This window comes from Xenopus laevis, chromosome 9_10S, assembly GCF_017654675.1.
Source record: "Xenopus laevis strain J_2021 chromosome 9_10S, Xenopus_laevis_v10.1, whole genome shotgun sequence".
In the NCBI taxonomy this organism is placed as follows: Eukaryota; Metazoa; Chordata; class Amphibia; order Anura; family Pipidae; genus Xenopus; species Xenopus laevis.
This window is the reverse complement of record NC_054388.1, coordinates 112537058-112554792: the sequence shown is the minus strand read 5'-3', so window position 1 is coordinate 112554792 and position 17735 is coordinate 112537058. Positions and strand designations below refer to the sequence as shown.

The 17735-nt window shown below is 36.1% G+C and overlaps 1 protein-coding gene and 1 long non-coding RNA gene across 2 annotated transcripts; both read right to left on the bottom strand.

Moving 5' to 3' along the window:
* Positions 1 to 243: 243 nt before the first annotated feature.
* Positions 244 to 10368, bottom strand: LOC121399002 (up-regulator of cell proliferation-like). Its single transcript, XM_041578745.1, has 3 exons — positions 10166 to 10368; positions 9318 to 9360; positions 244 to 6298 (listed from the first exon to the last, which is right to left on the bottom strand). The coding sequence occupies exons 2-3, from the start codon at positions 9349 to 9351 to the stop codon at positions 1611 to 1613; spliced, it is 4722 nt and encodes a 1573-aa protein (XP_041434679.1). The 5' UTR covers positions 9352 to 9360; positions 10166 to 10368; the 3' UTR covers positions 244 to 1610.
* A 2352-nt stretch (positions 10369 to 12720) lies between these two features.
* On the bottom strand, positions 12721 to 15017 carry LOC121399007. Its single transcript, XR_005964683.1, has 3 exons — positions 14904 to 15017; positions 13466 to 13508; positions 12721 to 12830 (listed from the first exon to the last, which is right to left on the bottom strand). It is a non-coding gene; the product is annotated as an uncharacterized LOC121399007 (long non-coding RNA).
* Positions 15018 to 17735: the final 2718 nt, after the last annotated feature.

The window sequence follows — 17735 nt, the reverse complement described above, 5'->3', positions numbered from 1 at the left end:
GGCAAACCTCTGTTAGGTCATTTTCATGAGAATGTATACTTGTCTCTCATCTGTGTTCTAGCAAGGAGAAGGAGGAGCCCCACCCTTGTGATCTAACAGGAAGGAAGTGCTGCACAGGAAATGCTGGGAAAAAGAAGCAGCAGAGGGAAAGCAATGTTCTGCAAGGTTCCGTATTCTACTCTGTGAAATCAATAGGGAACCCCAGTGACAGAAAATGGCACTATATTTAGGGTGAAGAAGAAAAGGGGGTCCTTGTGAGGGCTCTGAACAGTGGTTCTGTGACATGTTACTGGGCCTACAGCAAATTGATTTTAGGGCCCCAACATATCCAAAGATTGTCCTGTTTTTTTGAAATTGCTCATTAATTAGGGCCTCATGGGGGCCCTATACATCCTGGGCCTCCCACAGCTGCAGGGTCTGCTTCCTCTATAGTTACACCCCTGGCTCTGAAGAGGAAAATGTGCTCTTCTCAAGGCACAGCAGAAAGACAAAGGGAGTTTTTCTCAGGAATCTAAAGAAATGGTCCTCAGTAGCTCATAGATCACCATCTGCATTATTCTGGGACGTTGCTCCTGGTCAGCAGGCTGTATGCATCACAGTTGTTTACAAGTACAACCTTTCTTCCTTTTAAAAGTCAATCTTTCTTCTGTATTGTATGACTTCGGTTTAGGGAGGAGTATTACAGTCCAGTCTGACCTGACCCTGGGTGGAAGCATGTCAAATTATAGTGTACCTGCTGTCCCCTGTAGCGGAGACACAGGACTCCTGTAGCACCACAAGGAAGAAAATCTTTTTGAGACCCAGTTTGACTGACTAAACCCCCAAATCATGGTTTATAGGATTGCTATAATGTTATTCACCCTTACTAGGGTTATGGTTCTTTTAAGAAAACAGACAAATAATTAACACCAATACGTGTATATTAAAATGAATTTACTGAATGATAAATGAATGGATTGTTACAACTAAATGATTAAAGAAAAAATATTTACATTATTTACCATTACTGATTAATTCATAGTCACCAACAAACACAGTGAAAGAAAACATGGTGGTCAACTTCTCTCTCTTAATCAGGACCTCTGGATCATCTGTTGGCTCAGTCTTTCACCTTCACTCCAGTCTTTCCAGCTCCTGCTGTACTCACACGCAAAAGCCCTACTACTGTCCAGTGCTTTCTTTTATACAGGTTTTCGGTAACTGCCCCAAAACTCCAAATAATAGGTTAAAACTTGTTAGATGGGGGATGCTAAAAAAGACACCCACCTAGCCTTTTGTGTACATCTTGCTGAGAGGTTTTCAAGTAAAAAGTAATGAGGTTGTTGCTGTAGCACCCAAACTATTGAAATATCAGTTTTAGTAAGATTGATCCATTTATTTTTTGGTATGCTTGGCACAGAAATGTGATCTTCATATATTAAGGGGGGGGGCACATATTAGAATTTTTCCTGCTATGAAAGAAAGTTTCAAAGGCATAAATGTGAAGTTAGCAATACAATTCAATTCAATTTAATTAAATTAAAAAAATATTTAAATTTAAGTGCTTTATGTCTTTCATCGATATGTGAGATTGAATTTTTCCTGTATAGTCTTTTCATAGATGGTGGACTTTATTTTATGTTATACATGTTTTCTAAGCTGCTGAGAGCTTGTCTTTGAGTTATTTTCAGCCATTCCTGTGGGATTTCTGCTGGATTTGTTTGAAAAAGATTTGCAAAATCATAATTGAAACGTGCAAGCACAAATTTCCAATAAAGCGAAGATGTTGAGTTTATCTCTGGTTGTATGACCCACTGTGGATAGACAGATCGATAATCTCTATATGGATGCCATTTTCCTTCTGTGTCTGGATTTCTAAATGCGCCATTAGATATGATAGCAGTTGAACATGTTGTTGAACAAAAACCATTGTCATCTGAAAATCTGTATTCGGCTAAACCCTTGGGCCGATGAGCGGATGCAAAGTGTACCTGATGGTCATCTCCTTTGGCTTCACAAGGAACATTACAAAATGGGCACTTTTTCCCACATCCCAACACCTTTTTGAGCAACTCATCTTGAGGTTTTAGCAACAGACAGGCAAGTATAGATTCAATTCCTAAATGTTTCATTTCTGATCTGATTTTTTCTTGACATTTCCCGAGATAAAAGTCAATATCAGTTGAGATTTGGGGAATATTTGCTGTGTTTTGGAAAATTATTACTTTCATTGCATTGTCAGAAATCACCAAGTGTTTACATAACATTTTTCGAAATAGTTCAAAAAATTCTGAAACATTCTGACTCTTTTGGACATTTTTGTCAGTGAGAGCAGATTGGATTTTTTTAGTAACAGAAGAAATAATCTTTGTTATCAATACATCCAGGCCTGAAGTCTTTGTATATTTCATCACAATGTATTTTGAAATCCATCTTTTCACATAAATCTCATAGTTTGTGATGTATTCTGCATAATTTTCAAATTTGTTAATTTCAAGCAGTTCTTTCAGAATCTTAAAGTTCAAATTGTTCCGACTGTTGAATTTGACGTACAAGGAATCTTTCAAAATGTCATCAATTATTTCTTTGCCAAGATTCTTGTAAATGTAGTCAGTAATTGCAGGTGTCAAACACTGATCACAGAAATCTTTAGTTCGAGCATTGGATTCATCTTTCTCTTTTAGTTTGTTTTTCAATATATCAAAATACTGTGGTTTTAATCTATTTATGAGAAGCCTGGGATCATTTTTCAAGCCAAAGTCATCATGCATCTTCTGAAACTGAGGAGCTGCAGCCCCTAAAATGTGTAACTTTAGATTAACCTCAAACATAGTAGTGGGCTGAAGTTTTCTCACTTCTTCTCGGTTCAGTTTTTGATTAATCATGTTCAGCAGCTCCTGACAGTATATCTCATTGTAATCTTCTCCTGTTCTAATTTTGTCTGTGACGTAGTTCTGGCACCTAGATTCTAAGAATGTTGCAATATTACCTAGTTTTTTATAGCAGTCGCTTGTAAAAAATTCTTTGACTTTTTTTGATGTCCACAAAGGAATGTTGATATAGCTTTTATCCATCTTAAAAAAATGCTGTCCATAATGCTTTAGAGATGTTACATTATTCAGTATTTCCATCACAAGACTTCCTCTATTTGTCATTTCTTTTTTAAATTGATCAAGCATTTCACTATCAATTCTGTGTTTTTTTAACCGACCGACCTGCAGCTCTTGCAAAATTGTATCCCACATCAAGTCAAATTCCTTTCTAAGTTCTGTGTCACTCATATCACATGATTTTGCTCTATGATTTTTCAAATGTATATTCACTTTTTCTTCAATTAATTTAAGGCAACTGTCTTGCACATTCTTTATTTCATGTTTCCCACTCTGGATTTTCACTATTTCCTGGCATTTACTTGAAATAATGACTTCCATGTTATGGCGCAAACATTTGACACAGCTCATGAAATCAGCTCGGTATCTCTCAGCAACATATATTTTGCTAATGCTTCTGTCAATGAATAATTTTAGCTGCTCTTTCATATAGGCCTCTTCTCTGTCCAATAATTCAGTTGTTCCATTCTGTAGTAATTCCGTTGTTACAAATGTTAGTTTATTTTGAGGTTGGTTTTTGATATGATTTTCTTGCTCTGTTAGCCATGTATAAACCTGACTACGGAAATTCCATTCCAACTCTGAGTATTTAGTAGATAATTGTTCATAAGCCTCGGCAACAAGGGTGTTTCTAAAACTGAATATAAATGTCTCATATTTCACAGCTTTCCACAAACTGTTCATCCATTCTGTAAAAGAATCAATGTTTTGGGGACCAGAGTTCTGGCTTTTTTTTATGAATTCAATCAAGTGTTTCTTCATTTTTAAAATGTTTTCACTATACCCAGAGTTAATTGGGGCCATTGGTGGGACACCATGCCAAAGCCCAGGAATGTACCAACTATGTTTGTCAGGATGATAATTCATAATATCACAGAAATACACAGGGACTTCAATTTTCTCCATTTTTGCTGCAACTTTTGTCATGTCATTTAGTTCATTCAAAAGTTTGTTCCTATTTATTCTGTTATTCAAATAAGCAGAAACATCACTCACATTCTGATGAACAAGGAAGCAGTTGCGTTTCCTTCCAACTTCTTTCATTCTAAGAAATGCATGGACTACTATCTGCAAAATATCTTTCATTTCAGTGGCATTTTCCATGGACATGTTTACTAAGGTGATATCACTCAACCCAACTACTAAAGTTGCCAGCTCATTGTCATGTTCATAACTGCCCTCAAGGGAAGCCAGTTCGGGAGCCTTCAAACCTTCAGTGTCAATCACTAAAATAAAGTCACAACCCAGTTCCTTTTGGAATTTTTTTTTCACTTCAATCAGTGACATAAACGCCCCTCGTGTGCAACGCCCACTGGCCACAGGGAACTGCAACCCAAACATGGTGTTCAGAAGAGTGGATTTCCCTGTGCTCTGCATTCCCAGCACAGTGATAACTCTCATTCTGCATCTTCCCTCTATCTTCTTGTTTAGCTCTTTTAAAACATCTGTTATCCATTTTAGAGGGATGTTGGAGGCATCTCCATCCATCAGTTCTAATGGGAAGCCATCCAAAAGGAGATCAGCTGCCACTGCTGGGAGTTTAGTGAACTGCTTTTGGTTTGCTTGTATTTGATTTTCATCCACCATGCAACATTCTGCTTCATAGAACTGCCCCAGCTCACGCAGAAAGTGATCAACTCCTAAAGAGTTGTCAGATATTTTATGTTGTAATTGATTCAATTCAGGTTGATTCTTTGACAGTTCGCTGTATTTCTCTTTGTATTCTGTCTGACCATTTCTTGTAATTTCCTCCAAATAAAATTTCATCCATCTGATAAAATAACCTCTTTCCACTGTGGACAATGTCATCAAACTATTCATATAGCTCCTTATGCTACGAGGTAGCTCACATTGGTATTGTGTCCTGTGTATACCAAAACATTTTCTCACCAGTTCCCTTTTATAAGTACTAATGTTAGTGTCTCCTTGGTACTTCATTCTACACAACTCTTTTTCCATTTTGGATAATTCTTTCCATAGATCCCCCTGAAGTGGCATTGATTTTTTCTTAAACTCTGACACATTTTTTATTTCACTTGTGATTGAAATTGCTTGTGTTTTGGCTTTCTGACATTCTGGAGAATTCTCATCTATTTGGATGCCATGTTTAGAGGCTGTAGCAGCCAGGTCCTGGAGGCATACTTGGGTCTCAAAACGTTGAATGGCTATTTGTTGTATTTGTCTAACCAGTTCTTTGGAGTTTCTAATATTGGTCTTTAAAAAGTGAACTTTAGGTTGTTCAGACATCTTTTTCACTATGTCTATTGTTTTCTGATTTGGCTGTTTATAACTGCTTATGTCAATAATAAAATAGTAATGTGTTTTGGCATCTTTGCATGACAAAAGTAATTCATATTCCTTTTCAGATAAATCTTCGGTAAATATAAACACTCCTGATGAAACATTCGTTAGAAATGCAAATTGTTTCCAGTTGGACTTCAAGTCTCCTCGCAAATTGGTGACTGCCACAGGTTCTTGGAATATTTCAGATTTATTTATACTTCCAGGAAAGAACCAAGAAATTTCCACTAATCCATCGGCAATTCTTTTTTCTCCATTTCCACAGTCCATATCATGATTCACAAAAATGTCATAATATGCCTGAGATTGGCAAAGCAGTTGATTAAGGATTTTGGACTTTGATAAGTTGCACTCCCCCAGCCTGACAAAAGAAAATGTTGGCATATGTACATTCACAATATTGTTTTCAATAAAGCCTCTATTTTCAGCTAACGAGTGAGGCCTCCATCTTTTTACAATACCTCTCAGTGCCCACAGCAAGAAGGTACATTCTGTGCCATCACCAGGTGGAAGAATTAGAGGGACAGCAAATTGGCATAAGGACATTTTAGATACGAGTTCTTGTTGCAAAAAGTTATCTGAACAATGAAAAACAGCGCATATAACATCAAGTGGATGGACAGGACTTTCTAAATTAGAATCCATGACTTCAGATTTATTGAATATTAAATCCCATTCATCTGTCTTGCAAGGTGATGGCTGGTTTAATGTTGTGCTTCTTGCACCACCATCAAAGGCCAAAACTTTCTGCAAAAAGTACTGGGGGATGTCTTCAACAGCCCTAATCTCAATATTCTTTACAGATTCATTTCCAATACTTAGCACATCCTTAAGTGACAGTTTGGACTTCCTGCAATGTTGCATCTTCAGTTGTGATAATATGTCTGCAAATGCTTTTCTTCCACCTGCTGAGAACAATATATAGATATAAATCAATATACAGTATTATACCCTTCGGCAATCAATAACATCACACAAGTAGCTAATTAATGTATAACTAACTTGATATTGCTTACTGTGTAGATGTAAAGATAATTATGAAGTTTCTCCATTCCTAACACTGTCTCCTGGGATTGAAATACACTCAATGTCTCCCATTTAACTTGATAAAAAAAAGTCTTCTATATAGCAATGTTAAAGGATAACTAAACCTTAAAAATAAGTGAATGTAAAATTTAGAACAGTGCTATTCTAAGAAACTTTGCAATTCACATTCATTATTTATTTTGTTTTTATTCCAATATACATGTACTGTTAATAAGAATGAATTTTGTTCCAACAGCACCACCTGCTGGTCATTTTTTGACCAGTCTGAACACCAAGTAGTCAAGGAAGTTGTCAGGAGAAAGTAAGAGGATGCTCTGTTGTTCTTCTGCTTAAGAAAGATGTGAGAAAGGTTTCTAATCTGTTTTTCCTAAGCAGAAGAACAACAGAGCAGCCTCTTTCTTTCTCATTTACTTTCTCCTTACCTTCCTTGACTACTTGGTGGTCAGACTGGTGGGAAATTGACCAGCAGGTGGCACTGTTGGAACAAAATTATTTCATATTAACAGTACATGTATCTTTTAATATCTTGGAATAAATAATAAAGTAATAATGAATGTAAATGACAAAGGTGTTTAGAATAGCCCCCTCATCAATTTTACATTCACTTCTTTTGAAGGTTTACTTATCCTTTCATGCCGAGTTTATGTAGAAGTCGATGGCAAATTGTCCCATTGACTTTTTGAAGATATCCTGATCTGTGCAGGGTTTCGTCAATAATCCAAAGATTTTGTGAAGTCAAATCCAAAAAAATGCAGGTTTTGGGAGTCAAATCCGAAAAAGTCACAGTTTTTGGGGACAAATCAGAAATAATCGCACAATTCAGATTTTTTAACGATTCTATTGAGTCTTTTCCCACACAAGAAATTTTCATGAAAATGTATTGATAAATATGGGGGGAAAGTCAGTGAGGATTTGGTTGGAGTGTTTTTTTTTTTAGAAAATAGTGAAAACATTTCTAATTTTGATAAAAAACACCTTAAATGTGAAAATGAGGTTACTGTACTGTACTGAAGAAGGGAGGGTTAATCCCCCCCAAAACATTGATGCACAGGTGGTCACTTTAAATAAAAGGGGTAAGCTCCCCACCTGCAACATTCATGGTGTTGTGCTATTCTCTTAAATTTATTTATTATTTATTTATTTATTAACATATTGTGTAGCACTGTAAAGTAAACGTGATTATACAACTACATCACATGAATTACATATATAGAATATATGGAGTAACAAACATCACAATCAATACAGGTACAAAAAGGTGAGGAAGGCCCTATGCATAGGCATACAGTCTAAAGGGAAGGGAGTAATACACAAGGTGTGGGAGTGGGCAAGATCGAATTAAGTGGGTGAGAAATGTGGTATTGTATGTGGTGTTTTCAGAGATTTTTTGAAAGCAGAAAGGTTGGGAGAAAGTCGGACAGACCGTGGAAGAGCGTTCCAGAGGAGGGGTGCAGCCCTTGCAAAGTCTTGAATGCGAGCATGTGAGGAGGTAATGAGAGAAGAGTTGAGTAGCAGGTAAGTAGAGGAGCGTAGTAAGCGAGTGGGTGAGTATATAGAGATGAGTTCAGAGATGTAGGGTGGAGCAGAGTTGTGAAGTGCTTTGAAAGTCAGTGTCATTAATTTGAATTTGATTCTGAAAGGTAACGGAAGCCAGTGCAGGGATTGACAGAATGGCGAGGCAGAGGAGGAGCGGTTGCTGAGGTGTATGAGCCTCGCAGCAGTGTTCATTATGGACTGGAGAGGTGACAGTCTCTGGAGGGGGAGGCCAATTAAGAGAGAGTTACAATAGTCTAGACGCGATATGATGAGAGAGTGAATAAGAATTTTGGCAGCGTCTTGGGTGATAAATGATCGTATTTTGGATATGTTCCTTAGGTGGAAGTGACATGATTTAATAAGTGACTGGATATGAGGAGTGAATGACAGGGCAGAATCTAGGATAACCCCAAGGCACCGGGCCTGGGGAGAGGGGGTGATGGTGGAATTGTTAACTATGATGGATACTTCGGGGATGCTACTGGTGTTAGTTGGAGGAAAGAGAACCATTTCAGTTTTAGAGAGGTTTAATTTAAGGTAGCGTTGCGACATCCAGGTAGAGATAGCGGACAGGCAGGAGGAGACGCGAGTTAGGAGTTCTGGGTTGAGATCAGGAGATGAGAGATAGATCTGAGTATCATCAGCATAGAGGTGGTAGTGAAAACCATATGAATTTGTTAATTTGCCAAGGGAGGAAGTATAGAGGGAGAATAGTAATGGTCCCAGGACAGAGCCTTGAGGAACTCCAACAGAAAGAAGATGATAGGGGAGAAGATGTAATGGTCCCAGGACAGAGCCTTGAGGAACTCCAACAGAAAGAAGATGATAGGGGAGAAGATGATACTCCATTGTAGGAGACACTGAAGGAACGATTGGTGATGTAAGAAGAGAACCAGGACAGGGCTGTGTCACGAAGGCCAAGCGACTGGAGGGACTGGAGGAGGAGAGGGTGATCTACAGTGTCAAATGCGGCTGAGAGATCAAGCAGTATTAGTAGTGAGAAATGATTGTTGGCTTTAGCGGTTAAGAGGTCATTAGTTAGTCGAGTCAGGGCAGTTTCCGTGAAGTGTTGTGGCTTAAAACCAGATTGTAGGGGGTCCAGCAGGTTATTGTCAGAGAGGAATGAGGTACTGTACAGCAGGGCAATGCAAAGTTGGTATATAAGTCAGACAATTCGACAACTCTACCCCACCTACAGATGTATCTCTGGCAGACAATGTGCATATGTTATTCAGTTGAATGTTTACTGGCATGCAGGGGCATTTAGATAGAGCATTTACAGTACAATGTCCTGTGTCCAACAGACCTTATGGAAATTGAATTATTCTGATCGTGACCACTTACTTGTTTTAGCACTGGAAGCTTCCTCTTCATACATTGACGGACCCTGTACCAAAAATAAATGTTCAGGTGAACTGAAAGTGAAGGTTTTACACACCAGGTTAAACTTTCAAAATAATTTCTAATTTTCCTATTTTGCCTTAAACTGTGAAATAATTGTATGATTTTTGCAAATTGGTTTAAGTTTGCATTCAAGATTGTGCTGCGAGTTGAGACAATTGCATAAAACATTTAGGGGCAGATTTATTAAGGGTCGAATTGAAAATTTGAATTCTAATTTGAATTTTTTGATTTTTTTTTTATGGTCAAAACTGTCAAATGCGACTAGAGAATTATCCAAACTCGATTTGAGTTTTTTAGAAATTTCAAATTAGATTTTCGAGATGTAACATACTCTGGTCTGAATTCAAATTCAACCATTTGCAACCTAAAACCTGCTGAATTCCTGTACAAGTCAATGGGAGATGTCCGTGATCAATTTGGAGAAGTTTGCAGCCTTCCTGACTTTCAAGTTTTTTTGGAGAAAAAACTTGAATTGCATGTGGTCGAATTCAAAACGAATTTGATTTGAGTTTTCGGGTCGGTAAAATTCGTACAACTTTTACATATTCAATTTTTTCAATAAATTACCCCCCAATCAAATTTTAAATAAAATCAGAGTTAATGTGAGATAAAAAAACTCTAAATGAATTCGAAATTTGACCCTTGATAAATCTGCCTCTAAATATTAAATCTACAAATCCACAATTAATGAAGTCATCTTGCAAAGTCATAAATAAAATGACGAGCTAGTCTCTTGATTCATATGCAGTTAGTGTGTAAATTAATTTATAATCCCCCTGCAAACTTACTGATGATGTAGGTGGACAATGCCAACTCTTGAATTTGGAGCGCTGACTTGGTAGTGTGGGCTTTGGAGGAAGACACTGTTCACTAGTTCTCCTAACAGTCTGATCTGATTGAAGGACTTTTAAGAAACAAAAAAATTGAAATAATTAAGTTAATAGAAAAATGACTTTATTTCAGAACTGAACATTTATTTCTTACTTTGCAGAATATTGGGGTTTTGATCATAATATTCCACTTTAAGAACACCCCAAGTTCACCCTCAAAATCAATGCTTATGTTGGCTTTGTATATCATAACTGGAGGGCTAAGGCATAAAAACCTTGTAGCAAGACAGCGCCTACCAGACAATGGCAGCTTTAGCAGTTATAGAATGTACAGTATATGATGTTAAAGTAATTTTTAAAGATTTTTTTAAAGAAATTTTATAAAAATAAAAACTGGGTAAATAGATAGGCTGTGCAAAATAAAAAATGTTTCTAATATAGTTGGTTAGTCAAAAATGTAATGTATAAAGGCTGGAGTGACTGGATGTGTAACATAATAGCCAGATCAATTGCAAACTGACTGAACAGTTATGTCACTCCAGCCTATATACATTACATTTTTGCCTAACTAACTATATTAGAAACATTTTTTATTATGCACAGTCTATCTATTTACCCATTTATTTTTTTTTTACATTGAACTGTTTAAGCAACATGAATATAAATATACGTTCACATTTTTATTTAGGGTCAATCACAACAGAGAATGTATAGGGACCAGTAAACATGTCTGACAATTTTTTAAGTAACTTTTGAACGTAAATATGAGCAGAGTGTTGTGTAGAAACAATTGATATTAATGACTTAAGAAATAAAAATATAACATATAATGTTATCGCATCTAGCACATATTTCCAGTGTACTATATGATTCATTTTACTACTTGTTCCAAGGACATACTCTTCATACCTTTACAAAACCTTTTGAATGCTCTTTGCTCTGTTAAAAGATAAAAAACCTTTAAAATAACTGAATGTAAATTTTTAAGCACTTTTGTCATTTACATTCATTGTTTATTTATTTGTATTCCAAGATATTAAGGGATACATGTACTGTTAATATGAATGAATTTTTTTACAACAGCGCCACCTGCTGGTCAGTTTCCCACCAGTCTGACCACCAAGTAGTCAAGGAAGTTGTCAGGAGAAAGAAAGAGGCTGCTCTGATGTTCTTCTGCTTAGGAATAAAATTGAAAGATTTCTCAACTCTTTCCTAAGCAGAAGAACATCAGAGCAGCCTCTTTCTTTTTTTCATGACAACTTTTATTATATTATATTATATTAACAGCACATGTATCCTTTGATATCTTGGAATAAAAAATAAATAAATAATGAATGTAAATGACAAAAGTGCTTAGAATAGCCCCCTCATCAATTTTACATTCACTTATTTTAAAGTTCTGCTTATACTTTAAATTTGTTTTGAATGTGAAGATGAGGATACTTTACAGTAGGACATTGCAGAGATGGTATATAAGTCAGACTCTTCTACAAGAGATGTGTCTCTGACAGATATGTTATATACTGTATACTATATTATGCAGCAAGTGAATGTTAAGCAGTAGCTGGCAAGCAAGGGCATTTAGATAGAATATATACAATGTGTCCAGTCGGCCAAGGGATGGATTTCACTTACTTGTTTTAGCATTGGAAGCTTTCTCTTCATACATTGATGGTTCCTGTACCAAAAATAAAATTTCAGGTAAACTGAAAGTGAAGCTTTTCCCACACACAGTAGTTTCAAATTTCAAAACAATTTATTACCTGTATAATATGTATACAGTATATTAAATACATGACATGCAGCCTTGTCTCTCTCCTGACTACAAGATGTTTCCACTAGTCGTTTGTATCCTTTGAGGCATTTATTGTACAATTACAGAAGAACTTTATAAATAATCTTGCAAAGTCAATCAAATTGTTTTTTACTTGTACCTGACTTATTCAATGTAATCTCTTGGTGCATATGCAGTTAGTGTGTGAGGTGATTTAAAATCCCAGAAAAACATTTTAACTTTAACTATAGATATAACTATAGAGATCAATCTGATGCTGGTATTGATATTTCAGAATACACAGACCAGAAAATTCTAACTCCGTGGGTGGACTTTAATGAAGTCTAAGCAAGGCTAAGCTTTCCAAAGTAAAACTCAATATATGATATAAAGTAACTTATCCTTGTGTGCCATTGGCTGCTAGAATTCGCTAAATGTTGCTTGTGTTATTGTGTAACCCCATTTGTAAAGCCTAGACTGCAGTTAAAATTGACTTTTGGAATGATACAGATATTTTCAGATTGAAACTTTCAGTTGGCTGATTTACTTTTTATTGTAGTTTCTGAATCATTTCCTTTCCTGATGTGCCCTTTTAAGCCTAACATTTCAATTGTGGTGCACTAAATCCACAACTTTTGAATTAATATATACACATGTTTATATCTTAAATCAATGTTGAACATGCTTACATTCTCCCCTGTTCACAAATGATATTATAGCTCTGCAAACTTACCGATGATGTAGGTGGACAATTCCAGTTTTTATATTTGGATTCCTGGCTTGGTAGCGTGGGCTTTGGAGGAAGAAGCTGTTTGATAGTTCTCCTAACAGTCTGTTCAGATTGAAAGTCTTGAAATACAAAATTTCAATAATTAAGTTCATAGAGAAAAGACTTTATTTCAGAACTGAATATGTATCTCTTACTGTACAGTAAATTTGGTATTTTGATCACCATAGTCCACTTTGAGAAAGCCCCAATTTCACCCTCAACATCAACATCAATTGAGGTTATGTTGGCTTTGTATAATACAATGTTCATATTTAATTCTGGGAAATTAGTGCATGAAGATATAGTGCATGTTAATTGCAACAGAGAATTTACAGAGACCAGTAAAGATGTCTTTTAATCTTACTTCTTTCTTGCTTTTCCATTTTTTTAAGTAACTTCTAAGCTTAAATATGAGCAGAGTATTATGTAGAAACACTATTTGTAATTTATATTAATGATGAAAAAATGAAATACAAATATTCTGATCACATTTAGTACACATTGCCAATGTACAGTATGATGAATGTGGCTTTTGCAAAGATGGTATATAAGTCAAACACTTCTACAAGGAAAGTTTAAGCAATACTACCCTACTTACAGATTCAATTGAAGGTTAAGCAGTTGCTGGCACACAATGACACTTGGATGGAGCATTTACAATGGTCTGTGTCCAATAAGCCTTAAGGAACAAATTATTCTTATGGTGATCACTTACTTGTTTCAACACTGGAAGCTTTCTCTTTGTGCATTGGTGGTTCCTGTACCAAAAAAAAAATGTTCAGATAAACTGAAAGTGAAGGCTTTCCCCACACAGAAGGTTCACATTTTTTAAAATAATTTATGACCTGTATAATACACATACAGTATACTAAAGCTACTTGTTATGTCAAGCATGCTATAAATGCTTTTAACTACTGTTCCCAGCCTTCTCTCTCCTGACTCCAAGCTATTTCCTCTAGTCTTTCTCTGTTCCTGCCACTTAAAATGTAAAATAAGTGTATGCTTTTGGGCAAATTGGTTTAAGTTTAAATTCAACATTGTGCAGTGATTTGAGAAAATTGTGTCAAAACATTAAGGGTGCTAGTTATTAAAATTAAAAAAATTAAAATTTTGAAACAGAAATAAACTCACATACATGAATGTGGCTTATTTATTAATAATTCGACTTGAAAGATTTAGATTGAGAAAAAAAATTGAATCGTGCAACTTTTCGAGTTTGATGAGCGAAAACGCAAATTAAAGCCCCAAAATCGTAAATTTGATGATTTAAAACTCCAAAATTCCCAGGGCCAAAACAACTTTCAAATGGTTAACGGGACCTCTGCCATTGACTTTTTACATTAATTGAATTGGTTGTAGAAAGAGTACTCTTGAATTTGAGTTTTTGCAGTCCCGGAGCTTAAGTTTTTTTTAACTCGAAAGTTCTAATTTTTCTTTTTTATTCCTATATTCAAATAAACGCGAATCTGCCCCTAAATATTTACTCTACAATTATAGAATAATTGTATAAATCATCTTGCAATATCAATAAAATTGTTTTTTTGACTTGTACCTCAGTTATTATGTTGCATATGCAGTCAGTGTGTAAGCTCATTTAAAATCCCAGAAAAACATTTTCACAAACTATAGATATAATTATAGAGACCAATCTGATGCTGATATTGATGTTTTAGAATACACAGACCAGCAAATGCTAACTCCATGGGGATAATGATGTCTAAGCAAGCCTAAACTTTCCAAACTAAAACTCAATATATGACATAAAATAACTTATCTTTGTGTACCATTGGTTGCTAAAATTGGCTAAATGTTGCTTGTGTTACCGTGTAACCCTATCTGCAAAGCCTAGATTGCTGTTAGAATTGACTTTTAAAATTATACTGTAGGGATCCATAGGGTTAAGTTCCCCTATGGTGTTAAATCCCACATGGTTGGAAATCCCCTAGTGTGGCCAGCTAAAGGTTGAACCTAAATTGGATAAGGGAGGGGAGGGAGTCCTTTGTCCTTGGGCAGTGTGCCTTGACAGATTCTGGATTGAGCCTTTTCTTCAAATAGTGCTCAGTTCCAGTCTACTTTCACTTACACTGAATCAGTGTTGCACATGCTTAAATTTTCCCCTGCTCATAAAGCATATTATAGCTCTGCAAACTTACTAATGATGTAGGTGGATAATTCCTGCTCTTGAATTTGGAGACCTGGCTTGGAGGTGTGGCTGTCGAAGGAAGACACCATTCATTAGTTATCCTAGTTCTACTGGTCTGATCAGACTGAAGGGCTTGTAAAAAAAAAATAATAATAATAATTAAGCTCAGATAGAAATTACTTTATTTCTTGTATTTCTTACTACACAGTTAATGGGGTATTTTGATCTATATACTGTAGTCTACTCCAAGAAAGACCCAAGTTCAACCTCAGCATCAATTCTTACATCAAATCATGAAACATTGGCATTGCTTGTCCTGCACCATCCAATTCAATCTTAACAGAATCTGGTGCTCTGTACACAATGCAAAGCTTAGCTACAGTTATTACACCTTTGTATATCATGTTTCTCTTACAGTATATTGAGGTTGTGCCTTGTGTGGCCCAGTGATTTTTTTCGGATTTTTCACCCAAAAAAATTAGATTTCTTATGCCTTTTGCCTGAAAACCATCACAAAGTTTTTGGGACTTCTCCCATTGCCTCATATGCAACCTCAACAGGTCTGAGATGCCAGTGTCGGCATTAACCAGGACTTGAACTCTGGTTTACACTGTCCAGGACTCTTGGACTTACTGAGTGAGCCATTGGAGGCTCTTGGGGCTGGTCCTGACCTTGTCATTGTTGTTCCTGTATATCTGCCTGTTCCCAGTTTGTCTCCTACCTGTTCTCCACCCACCTTGTTTCCCTCATGTGTTTTCTATTACCCCTCTTCTGCCCTGAGTCATTGAATGTATTTTGCTTGTTCCTGGATGACCTGCATTCCTTGTTCCTGTATTCCTGAAATCCTTGTTCCAGTGCTCTTGTTCCAGCATTCCTTGCCCTTCTGATTTCCTTATAATGACTTTGGCTTGATCTTGTATTTGATTTTTGCCTGTTCCTGTTTTCTTCTGTTACCATTAAACCTGCAATATCACTATGTCCTCTCCAATTGTTTATGGCTATCTCCCTGGGCTTCCACCATACCCAATTCCAAGTGTGAGACTAACTCCAGGTACAGTGGCTCCCTGGTGTGAGCGTTACAGACAGATTTTCCGATTCTGACTTTTCCATCCTCTGGGTTTAATTGAAAATTTCGTGATTTTTTTTAAAAGTCAGATTTTATTAAAAAAAAATCACACATTTTTCTGACTTTTTTTGCATTTGGAGTTTAGTAAATAACCCCATAAGTGTTCATAAGCAATATCTAGTTGCAATCATAAAACAATACTCACTGTGAAAACTTTCAGTGGCAACATCTTCATGATGTTTTATGACTGATGGATTTAAAAGCTTCTGTCAAAAAAATGAGAGATCTGAATTAATTGAATTTTATTTTACCTCCTATCTTAGTCTGTGAGTTTGTGACTCCCCCAGATATAGGTTTGGTACTCAATATAAAAAATAGTTCTGTCACTGGCCAGAATGCCAGCCTGTATTACCAAGCTGGTATCTTTTTGTAATGTAGGGAACATGTAGGCTATGTTTCTGTATCTCCTTCTAAACTTTGTTTGCTGCTTATTGGCAACTTAAGGCCATATCAGTGCTTGAAGTTGGGAATGATGTGGTAGGATGGCATCCCGCCACTTCTTTTTTTATACCAAATAGTATCTCACTTTGCGGGATGCAAAATTTGGGCAGGGTTGTTATTTGGTACCATACGTGGAGGCCTATTTATTAACATTCCGAGACTTCTAAAGATTTGAGTTTTTCAGACAATTAATAGTGAAAAAAATATATACGAATACCTGAAGTCTGAATTGATTAACCATGGCCCAATAGGATCAGCTGACTTCTATAGGACTTCAGCAACTTTAGTTGGTGTTTTTTTGTATTAGAGGTTTTTGTGGTTTTTACACTTACTAAATCTCAATTTTTTTGAATTTTAAAAATATATAGAAAAACCACACATTTTTAGAGATTTGTGGAAAAACACTAAGGAGCAGATTTATCAAAGGCTGAGGTGAATTTTTGAATGAAAAAAATTTGAATTTCAAGCAATTTTTTTGTACTTTGACTAGGGAGTAGTCCAAATTCGATTCGAATTTGAAAAAATTCTAAAATTCAAATATCAAAATTTATCATGTACTATCTCTTTAAAAATTTGACTTCGAACATTCGCCATCTAAAACCTGCCAAATTGCTGTTTTATCTTATGGAGTACCTCCTAGAACTTATTTGAAGTCAATTGGTGGACTTTGAAAACTATTCTTTAGCCATGGATGCAACCATTCAGAAAAAAGTCACAGGATATACATGAGATTAGAGATAGGCTCCATAGTATACAATGGGATTCCTCAGAACATATCTGTTATCTACTGTGTATCCTGTGCTTGAATGGCTGCCCCCATGTCTACACAGCAGCTTGTTTACATAAACTATAGTAGTACTTATCTGTTATCTACTGTGTATCCAGTGCTTGAATGGCTGCCCCCATGGCTACACAGCAGCTTATTAATATAAACTATAGTAGTACTTATCTGTTATCTACTGTGTATCCTGTACTTGAATGGCTGCTCCCATGGCTACACAGAAACGTGTTTATATAAACTATAGTAGTACTTATTTCTTATCTATTGTGTATCCTGTGCTTGAATGGCTGCCCCCATGGTTACAGAGTAGCTTGTTTATATAAACTATAGTAGTACTTATCTGTTATCTACTGTGTATCCTGTGATTATATGGCTGCCCCCATGGGTACACAGCAGCTTGTTTATGTCAACTATAGTAGTACTTATCTGTTATCTACTGTGTATCCTGTGCTTGAATGGCTGCCCCCATGGCTACACAGCAGCTTGTTTATATA